General features: G+C 46.0%; 2 protein-coding genes across 6 annotated transcripts; one reads left to right on the top strand and one right to left on the bottom strand.

Annotated features, from left to right (window-relative positions):
• The first annotated feature begins 2,254 nt into the window (after nt 1-2,254).
• LOC119317473 (protein SOB FIVE-LIKE 3-like) lies at nt 2,255-3,422 on the top strand. 2 transcript variants are annotated; one of them, XM_037591941.1, is made up of 2 exons: nt 2,255-3,118; nt 3,224-3,422. In XM_037591941.1, coding segments are annotated over exons 1-2 (489 nt in total). In that variant the 5' UTR covers nt 2,255-2,630; the 3' UTR covers nt 3,225-3,422. The 2 variants fall into 2 exon arrangements, with proteins under 2 accessions (XP_037447838.1, XP_037447837.1); XM_037591940.1 differs by having other exon boundaries at nt 2,255-3,422.
• A 169-nt stretch (nt 3,423-3,591) lies between these two features.
• LOC119317472 (probable purine permease 11) lies at nt 3,592-9,237 on the bottom strand. 4 transcript variants are annotated; one of them, XR_005153643.1, is made up of 5 exons: nt 9,000-9,237; nt 7,140-8,269; nt 4,793-5,619; nt 4,531-4,666; nt 3,592-4,083 (listed from the first exon to the last, which is right to left on the bottom strand). XR_005153643.1 is itself a non-coding variant. In XM_037591939.1 (3 exons), the coding sequence occupies exons 1-2, from the start codon at nt 9,088-9,090 to the stop codon at nt 7,188-7,190; spliced, it is 1,173 nt and encodes a 390-aa protein (XP_037447836.1). In that variant the 5' UTR covers nt 9,091-9,237; the 3' UTR covers nt 4,161-4,666; nt 7,140-7,187. The 4 variants fall into 4 exon arrangements, 2 of the variants coding, with proteins under 2 accessions (XP_037447836.1, XP_037447835.1); XR_005153642.1 differs by lacking the exon at nt 3,592-4,083 and having other exon boundaries at nt 4,140-4,666; XM_037591939.1 differs by lacking the exons at nt 3,592-4,083; nt 4,793-5,619 and having other exon boundaries at nt 4,161-4,666.
• Nucleotides 9,238-10,327: the final 1,090 nt, after the last annotated feature.

Genomic DNA, 10,327 nt, shown 5'->3' with positions numbered 1-10,327 from the left:
TGGGAGAGAAGCTACGATCCCCGTTGCCGGCCGGCGACCCCAACAACTTCCGGCTGTCGTTGCATTGCCGCAGTGCGCCTACCCCATCAACACCAACCTTGGTTCGCTTCATCGACTTGCTCTTTTCGACCGCCTCTCCACCACGATCACAAGGTGTTCGACCCTTTGCTCACAAGGTATCATGGATAGCGGGGATGAGTTTTTGTTTCACAACTTCATTTGTTCATCGGATGATTTGTTCTCGGGTGATGAAGAGCTAGTGGCGGCTGCATTGGTGGTTCATGACCACATTAGTAGGAAGCGGCCTCGGTACAGGGGATCAATCCTCGACCATGTTCCGGCCTTGAACTGCAATAGGGAGAGAGGCCACACCCTTCTCTACGCCGATTACTTTGAGAATAGCGCACTCTTCAAACCACAGAAATTTCGCCCCCGCTTCCGTATGGCGAGACATGTGTTCAATCGTATTCGGGAGGGAGTGGTAGCATATGATCCATACTTTGAGTGCAAAGAGGATGCCCTTGGCAAGCTTGGCTTCTCTTCTTATCAGAAATGCAATGCGACTATCTGCATGCTTGCATATGGAATTCCTGGTGATCTTGTGGATGGGTATGTTCGTATGAGTGAGGCCACATGTATCCTCTCAATGTATAGTTTTTGCAAGGCCGTGGTGGTAGTGTTTGGCCCTGAGTACCTAGAGAGCCAACTGTCGCTGATACAGAGAGGTTGTTTGTTGTCAATGCCAAGAGGGGCTTTACGGGCATGCTTGATAGTATTGATTGTATGCACTGGAAGTGAAAGAATTGTCCATTTGCTTGGCATGGGCAGTACAAGGGGCATGTGAAAGGTGCTACTATCATACTTGAAGCGGTGGCTTCACAAGATCTGTAGATATATCATTCTTTTTTCGGCATGGCTGGCTCTCACAATGATATCAATGTTCTTCAGCGTTCTCCATTGTTTGCAAGGCTTGCAAAAGGCCACTGTCCAAAGGTCAACTTTGAGGTCAATGGCCACTAGTACAACAAGGGATATTACCTTGCTGATGGTATCTATGCACAGTGGTCCACTCTTGTGAAGATTATACCCAATCCGCAAGGAGAGAAGAGAGAGAGAGATTTGCCCAAATACAGGAGAGTGCTAAGAATGATGTGGAGCGTGCTTTCGGTGTGCTTCAATCTCGATGGGGTATCGTTCGAAACCCTGTGTTGATATGGAGCACGCAGAAGCTTTGGAAGATGACGACTGCATGTCTGATCATGCATAACATGATCGTGGAGGATGAGCGTGATGAAAGCATCTATGACCAAGGGTTTGATTTCCAAGGTGAAAATGTTGAGCCTGAGCAGCCACCTCCTGCAACCTTCGAACCATTTGTCCATTTTCATTGTGAATTGTGGGGCTGGCGTACTCATGTCCAGCTCGAGGATGACTTGATTGAGCACATATGGACTCACATTAGCAACCAGTAGATCTATCAGTTTAATTTCTTTTCATGCAAACAAATTTCGATTGGGTTGTGAGACTATTTGATATTGTTTTCTTTCGGTTGGGTTCTAAAGACTATTTCGGACGTATAACTATTTGCTATGTTTAATTTGAACCATTGTATATGCTTCATTTTAGTATGTTGGTTTATATGCACAACGGACTAGATGCGGCCGAAATGCGGGCGCATGTTGGACGCACGACCGGCGCATCCAAAAATCTGGCGGACACGGCCCCATTGTCACCTCAAGCGGACGAAACTATGTACGTTTGGAGTCGTGCGTTGGAGTTGGCCTAATGAGCTTATTGCAGAAAAATCCCCTATGTGAATACATGATAACAGTGAAGAGCGTGCAAATGAATGGCCCGTCGTTGAGCAAAGCAGATGGCGACCACGAGAGAAGGCATATGAGCTCACTCGTGTCCTTCCCCCCTCGAGCCATGGACAGACATGTCCTGCGTTTGCATGCCCTGCTGTGCATGTGCCTACGGCTGCCTCCACAAGAGCGAGCAGATGGGCAACCAGCCAGGCCCCCCACCATGAGCCGAGGCCACATGGGCAACGGCAGATGAAAACCCTGTGACAATGCTATTGCTACGTACGCAGTGCACAGGAGGAAACAGGCCTCTCCCCTCCTCTTGGCTTGGTGACAAGACAGAGAACAAAATGGTTGGGAAAGTTATGAGACACAGTTGGAAGGATAAGCTGGCTTTCCCATTTAAGGACACTGCCACCCTCCTGCAGCCGCTCTCCTCTCCCCACAAACACAAGAGCAGAGCCCTCTCCTATGAAGAGAGGAGGGGATGGCTGGGTGTCAGAGACTTCTTCAATGTCCTCCTCTTCCTCCTCATGTAGGTAGGTATTCAAAGAGCTAGCACAAACAAGATACTAGCCAACAATGGCTTCCTCGGTGTTGCATTGATGAGTGACCCGGAGAAAGCATAAATAGAGAGCTAGCTATCCGGTGTTCTTCTCCAAGTAGTTATTCATTCCTTCTCTGCTCTACTTCTACTTCTGCTGCGTCTGTTCCCTTGGCTATCTTCAGCCTCTCTGGTTTTCCCTTCTTGTTTCTGCATTCCATTTCATTCTCATTCACTAGATCTTCTCATTGCCCGCCCGCCTGCCTGTCTGGCTGCCTGCCATGGAATCCTCCCATATCACCGGGGATGGTGGCGAGGGCTGCAACAGCAGCGAGTCTGGGTGGACAATGTACCTGGTCTCCCCCATGCAAAGCCGCGACGACGACGATGGTGGTAGCCGCAAGGGAAGCGGCAGCGATGGAAGCAATGTCGATGATGGTTATGGCTACACTTACCTCGTCCGTGGCAGGAAAGGAGGCAAGGAATACCAGGACGATGGCGATGACAACGACTCCCTTGCCTCCGATGCTTCGACTGGACCAGCCAAGGTCAAGGCGCAGCCCTCGTCGCCTGACGGCAAAGAAAGCCAAGGCCATCGAAAGGACGGTGACAACAACGGCGAGAAGCGGGAGGAGGACGAGGAAGAAGAAGACAGGCACACCAGGTTCTCGACGAGCTCCCGCAAGAAAGCCGGCAACAAGGCGGAGAAAGGGGGCGAGGGCAAGTCATCCAAGAAGAAGGGAAGCTCCTCAAGGACAAGCTTCTTTTGGTAAACCAAATGCTTCAGAATCATTGTTCTGTACTACTAGTAGCAAATAGCAATATGTATGTGCCTTATGCATCATCGGTCGATATTTTCCATTTGTTGTTGAAGATGGGAATGCATCCCTCATTGCTAGGAGCATTGGAGAAGAGGGAGGAAGGCTTTTTTTGGGTCCTCAGTTTTGCCTTCCGTAGTGTTCTCCCATGGTTGACCACCCCCCCAATTACTAGTAGGGTTAACTGTTGCTGCCATGTAAATCTACTGCAACCTTCGGTTATTATTATTATTATTCAATGCCTTCCTGCTTTTACTGCTGCTTGCAATCTCCTGCTATGTTCCTAGCTACTAATGGAGCACTGTTCTAACTCACAAGCTACACTCTAGCCAGACAGATATTTGCGAGCAAAACATGCATTGAAGCATGGAAATAATTTAACAGTAAAGAGAAGAAGAAGCCAAGTCAAATTAATTGCCTTCTGCATCTTCCCATTGCCCAGACTCTAGAACGTCAGCAGTGTGCAATGCATATGTTTTCTTTAACATAAATCTATTATTACTAAAAGAGGGTAACATGAGGCCCACATGCAATCTTTCTGCCAAAATCATTTGCACGGCATTTCAGCAAACCAAATCACTTCTTTGCCTTTTCCTCCAACGGCTCGTCACCTAAACACAGCCCAATCATAGACAAACAGGAACATGCATGCATGTATCACAACACAGGCAAACATACCAATAGCTTTATGGAGAAAAAATCCTTGCCAGCACACGCTCTTCAGCAGTGCGCTAAGCAGATTCTGAGAGCAGGTGACCTTGGCTTGGCTTGAAGTAATTTTGTTGGGTGCCCATCATGTGGCAAGTATATAACAATCACGCCAGAAGAATTATGTGGCCTAACCAAACTCCAGAGGGGAATATTTGTCTAACCAGACCACTCATGCAGCATTAAGGCGGCAATTGCTGCACATGCTCTAGACAGGGTGGAAACAATGATTTGGCCATCAGACAGACAGGGATAATCAATAGCCATAATAAACTAACCAACAATCATGTAAGCTGGTTCACGTACTAAAACAGCTACTAGTATCTCTCTTATTTTTCTCTATCCACACCAAACGGTTTCTTAAAAATAAATCGCTTTTATGTTTTTAGAAGGATGTTATGTGGAAAGGGCAACATGATTACAGCTAATGCGTCGCTTTTTCAACAAACCTAATGTGGTGTTGCCATGAGCTGCTATACTTTATACGATAATTAAACAATGTACGTTGCATCTTCTAGGATGTGGCGGGCAACTACATGCTGCAGTTAAGCCTCGCCACCCCCAATGATTTGGCATTAGATATCTTCACCTTCATAATAGAAACATATGATTGGTACTGTAGGTATGCACCGCACAATAAAGCAATGTATATCACCTGCTATGGATGTATGGTTACTCCGATTACACAGCAGCAACTTCCTAAAGGCAGCTTTGGCGTCGGTCTCGGATCATCCTTTGCTTCAAAATAATGCAGGGAAGATATGCATGTCTCTGAAAGCAGTCCCTCTTTCCTGGAAGAGAAGAAATCTATCAAAAGGAGCCTGTAACTGGAGCTTGGGATATATAACTAAGTCTGGGAAATATGCAGCTTAACTGAAACAGCCCAAACAAGGTAAAACAAAAGTAGAATTGCTCACACTTCAGACAAAAAAAACATTGAGATGGCCCTAGTGTTGTGATCCTTGCATGCTACTGCTGAAGATTTTGCAAGAGAGCAAATGACCTGAACCAAATCTGTACATCATTTTTCTTCTTCAAACCATCCTTATTTACTCGATGATTCGAGAATGCGTGCTGAAAAAATCAAACTGGGGCCAGTCAAAGTTCACAGGCAATTTCAGTACTATGAGATTTTAAAAGTTCTGAGTCGTTTCCTTGTATTCAACGAACACCAACGAGTTCCGGTCCATTTTTAGCACTTGGGTGATAAGTTTTAAGGGGGGCACAGCGAAAACCTTTTGGGTGGGAAAGTTCAAGGATGACTGCCGCGTACTTCTCCCTCATCCTGCTGTTTTCAGGTGTCGCTGGATAACCGTGAACATGGAAGTTTCAACGGAAGCACAGGCGTATGGTGAAGCAGCGCATGACTGTGCTAATCGAAACTGTACGCACAAGGTGATTGGACCATCTTGCCGTGTAGAATAACAGATTCTCAAAAATACTGTGGTTGGAGATGAGCCACTCTAGGAGAATTAGGAACAACCTTTAGCTTCTCGGCCTCAAACACCTTGGCCAACTAAGAGGAGCACATAATCTTCATTACGTAAGTAAAATAATCCTGAAGACTGAATAGCCAGTATGCTTGTCGACGCAAGTTCGAAGAAGAGTTGCAGTGGATTGTCCACCGGGCAAAGTGAAAGAAGTATTCAGAGCAGCACATAAGGTGCAGAGCTTCAGATAATGCAGCACTTTGGAGCACTCTTTGTGCTCTTTGTTGTAACTTCAGCTTAGTTTTTCCCCCCTTCTGCATAACACAGTAAAAAAAAACTGTGGGAAGAATTCCTACAGGTTCGGCTAAAAAAATACTCCCTCTATAAACAAATATAAGACAGTATAGTGATATAAAACATCTTATATTTGTTGACAGAGAGAGTAATAATTATGCAGCATAAGTACGAATTCCCAGATATAACACATAAATACCATAACAACACATAGGAGTAGTTCATATTTGCTGCCACCATTACCTACAGCAACCGAACAAGCATGTTCATATTTCCTCAACTTCTCTCAAATCCAAGTTGGATGCATATAAAGTTCAGATGAAAACAATATAGCTGCTTCCACATGACTGTCAAAATATTATAATCAAGAAACCTAAGACGGTATATTATAACAATGATGGGGCAACACGATGAAGATTCTTTCAGCCAATGTCAACTTCAACTTGCATGAACCATCAAATATGCCGAAGCTCTTCTTGCAAACAGAATGGTTATGTTGCCAAGCTCTTACTGTGCCCTCGAATTACCAAAGGTACTAGTAAGAAAATGCTTGGTAATATTACCATAGCCAGGTATTCTGATTCTAGTTATGTAGATTCCTTACATCATACACATGTGGTCCTCGACGGTTGACCTCTTTTCTTTCAAACAATGGTTGACCTCTTTGGGGATGGCATAATTAAAAAATTGGGAGCTGCTCATAAGGTTTTATAATTCACAACCATGCATCACAATTCGCAAGTAGATTAAGAGGTGAACATATTTTGTTCAGGCTCTGTATACTATGGCATATAATATGAATAAATAATGTGGTACGGGATGTAATGCGGATTTGTACAAAACCATGGGATATAGAGCACAAAATTCATATATATACAAGCTGCAAGGCCTTTGTTATGCTCTGTATTCATTTGGACAAAACCAATGAATGCCTTTTAACCAAGTATGTGCTTCCAATCGGGTAGCCAATGTTATGGTCTATGGGAAACAAAAAGAGAGAAGACATTTATTCCATGTGTTCTTGCTTCTTAAACAGTCAGCACTCTACAAGATGACAACTAGAAATTGAACACAAAAGGAAGAACAAGAAACTCCTCCAGATTAAGCCACAAAACGGTTTTATTCTGTAACTATATTTTGGATGACCAATTAGAAAATATGGCACCAAGAAAAGGGATTTGACACATAATAGTAGAATCTGAACTGGCACATACGTCCGAAACTCCCACTCACAGTGCAAAACAGACCAAATCAGTAGTTTTCACTACCCGCAAGGGCCAAACCGAACCAAACCAACATTAATAGCCCATTATGCAGTGTTCAATAAGCACATCCAGAATATTTAAGGAAACCAACTATTAGCATGACGATGCAAAATATGGAAAGCACGTCTCAGAAATACTTTTGCCTTCTTATTTCCCAATTCCCATGATGATACATCGCTTACATAGGAAAAGGGAAGAAACTAAAAACATTCTATACATATAGAAATGATATTTCTTTTGATGAACTTACTAGTAAGCCTAGTAATAACTAGTACCTCATTGAGTACCAAGAAATTAAGTCTGGAAAACAATGCACCAAAGCATTAGGAATTCTCCTCCACACTGGACGAAGTCTTCCTAGACTTCTTGTCATCAACATACAACTGGTAGCCGTATGAAATAAAACCCCAGATGGCTATCAGCATAGCTATAATCTTTATTCCATCCATTTTGTCGTGAAAGAAAATCACTGCGAAAACAGGAATGATGGGTAGAGCTAGAGTGCTTATCACATTTGAAAAGAGTGATGAAACCACAAAGATCAACCCCACAACTCCAACAGAAGCTATCTGCCATGATATAGCTGTCCATAGCACTGTCATTACATAGGACACCTTCCCTGGGCTGAACATGTGCATCTCTCCCTCCAAAGTCTTCCATTCACCACTTGCAAACAACCCAACAAGAGAAGCCAATGTAGCCACAAATGCCGTATAAATCTGCATGTTCAGCACGACTGAGAAGGTCTCCCTCTTAATAACCTTTTCAAACGTAACTTGCATGAGAGACAGAATAAGTGAGTATGTGGCCGATGCTCCCAGTGTCAACACAAAACCCAATACATGATTCCCTTGAGAGATATCACTACTGCTCGGAGAATCCTCATCAACTCCAAGGAGCGAAGCGGAAAATGTAAGGAGTAGTACCGAGTTGAATATCAAAGGGGTGAACTTTTGGGCATTGAGAAAATATGAGAAGACGGCGTTGAAGGCCAGCTGACTAGCACAAATGAGGGAGTAAGTTGAGACAGGAAGATACAATAGACCGTAGGAATACATCAAGTCGTCTGCAGCAATGATGAGTCCCAAGGCAATGTATATCAGAGTGATTTTGGTGATAGAAGCTTCAGGGCCACTGGTAGTTGCTTGTGTGGAAGGTGACTTTGGACGGAAAAGAAATTGGGCAACAAACAACACCGGAAAACCAGCAGTCTGGACAAACGTGGACAACCATTTGCTATTGCCACCTTCATTGTAGTAGAATCTCCCTAAGAGTGTTGCCGACGTCTGACCAGCCACAAGGAAGAACATGTTCAGTACCACCATCAACCACCATTGCCAGTGCTTAACCGGAGCGCTTTGTGGGGGTGCTTCATGGGCCAAGGAAACTGCGGGTTTGGAGGATCCTGCAATTTACAATTGGAAAGCGATACCGACAGGTCAAATCAAACTGTAAATTCCGAACATGGATGATAGTAAGACATGACAAAATGTTTGGACGAACTCCAACAAACAGGATTCCATCCATATGGATGCATTGAGTCTAGCTGTTGCTCTCATCAGCCCTTAAAACCCTGTCAGATGAACGAAAAACAGGGGATTCTCACCACTGGCCAAATACGTGGATGCACATGGGTTGCATCTTGCATGACTGACAAAATACTTGAATGCACATGGAACTCCTACTCCCTCAGCAGAGGTAGAGGTGGGTGGCATGACCACACACGTGCAAAGTGCTAACCACCGGAGAGCACACAGCACGAAACATGGATTTGGCACTCACATTCGTGCATGCAGATTACAAGGGAAACACTAATCCAAAGCCTAGTTCGCCATGCTCGTGAATAAACCCGTTACTGCATACGGCCAAGATGCCGTACACAATTCATCGAACACCTCGCGCGCGTGCGCTCACTCCCCCACCAACGGACGGACCACCAAATTCCTTGGAGACGAACCAAGATAAACAGCAGTTTTGTTTGTCTACGGGACATGGGTGCCCCAGCCAAAGACGGGCCGCGCGACCACATCATGAAGGTGAGCTCCTACTATCAGGGTTTCCACGTATCCGAGGCGAATTCAACCAAGGAACCAGCGAGATATCTCATCACGCGCTCGAACCAGAAGCGAACTGACCTGCGATTTCTATCTGGACCTCCTCCTGGCCGCTCCCGCCGCCGCCGCCGCGGACGGCGCTGCTGTTGCCGTTGCCGTCGTCGCCGGCCATGTCTCCGCGGAGGAGACGCTCGCGGGCGCGATCCAGGTGGAGGACGGGGAGGGGGGAGGCAGTGGCCTGGTCCGTCAGCGTGGGAGCGCCGCCGCGCGGGGTTGGGGGTGGGTGTGGAAAAGAGGCCGCAGGGCACTGTGTCGTCTCGCGTCGCTCAGAGTCGGAACAGAGCTGCTCCTACTAGTCCTTTTTGTTCCGTGCCGATGTGCGTCCCCGCGGGCCGCTTTTCGCCGTCGCTATCGTACCGTGTGACGAAGACTAGCCGCTAGCGCGGACCTCTCTGACGCTGGCATCGCATCGAATCGCATCGGGTTCGTCCGTGCCACCGGCTCGAGATCGCGAATTTGCAGTGCCCCACCAACGGCTGTGGACTTGTGGTTGCAGTTGCAGAGTACTCCGGGATTGACCGAAGAGAATGAGTGAGCAGTCGCGTAATTCTCCCGATGATAGGATAGGGTGGATGAGATTCTGAGAACCCGAACTGGAGCAGATTGAGACGAAAGATGTTTTGATGTCCTGCTAGATTCTCTGCGGTCCCCGGTTGCGGCGGCGCCGCCGTCCGTCGTCCGCATACTTTGACTTTGCCTGCTGCAGGCAACTGCCTTTTTTTAGAAACTTTGTTGTGCGGTCACCACGTTTGCGCGGAGGCCAGCCGTAGAGTCAGACCATGTGTTTGCGAGACTTGTGAGTTCAACATTTAAGGTTCGAAACTCATAACTAATGATGCAAGAATTAAAACTTAAAATATGCTCCCTAATCTCATTAATTGTTGCGTCATAAGGGACGCGCTACTGCTAGCGGAGCTTGAAGCCAATCGTTGGGCGAGCCAAAACAAATAAAATAGCATGTGGGTTGGTGTTCATGCTATTAGGATGGGTCATTTGAAATGAACGGAACGTCTGGGTCTTTCGACAAAAGAGTATGCCTCCAGCGATTTTGCTAAACAACATCAAAAGTGAAGCCATCCTCTGGGGCTGAAGAAATTGGGCAACATCACACCGGGAGAGTAACACTCATTTGTTTTTCAGTTACCAGGTGTATTTCAAACTCTATTCTCCCTTAATTAATATATGAGGCAATTTTTTGCCTCGGTTTTGAAAAAAATGTGCAAAGTCTAAAATGCTCTGCGGGCCATGGCCCATTTGCCCTTGCCATAGCTCCGCCGGTGTAGCTTCCAGTCCGAGGCAACAAAGATCCTTCGAAAGGTGTCCTCCGCAAGAACCATCGCCTCTCATAT

The sequence above is a fragment of the Triticum dicoccoides genome, chromosome 6A (genome assembly GCF_002162155.2).
Source record: "Triticum dicoccoides isolate Atlit2015 ecotype Zavitan chromosome 6A, WEW_v2.0, whole genome shotgun sequence".
NCBI lineage: Eukaryota > Viridiplantae > Streptophyta > Magnoliopsida > Poales > Poaceae > Triticum > Triticum dicoccoides.
Note: the sequence above shows the minus strand (reverse complement) of the source record. Positions and strands in the feature narration are given on the sequence as shown.

Bases quoted from the DNA above. Each gene is read 5' to 3' on its own strand.
- LOC119317472 (XM_037591939.1), bottom strand. From the start codon at position 9,090: ATGGCCGGCGACGACGGCAACGGCAACAGCAGCGCCGTCCGCGGCGGC. The intron at 8,270-8,999 runs GTCAGTTCGCTT...TGTAAATTGCAG, and splicing joins GGTCCAGATAGAAATCGCAG to GATCCTCCAAACCCGCAGTT.
- LOC119317473 (XM_037591940.1), top strand. From the start codon at position 2,631: ATGGAATCCTCCCATATCACCGGGGATGGTGGCGAGGGCTGCAACAGC.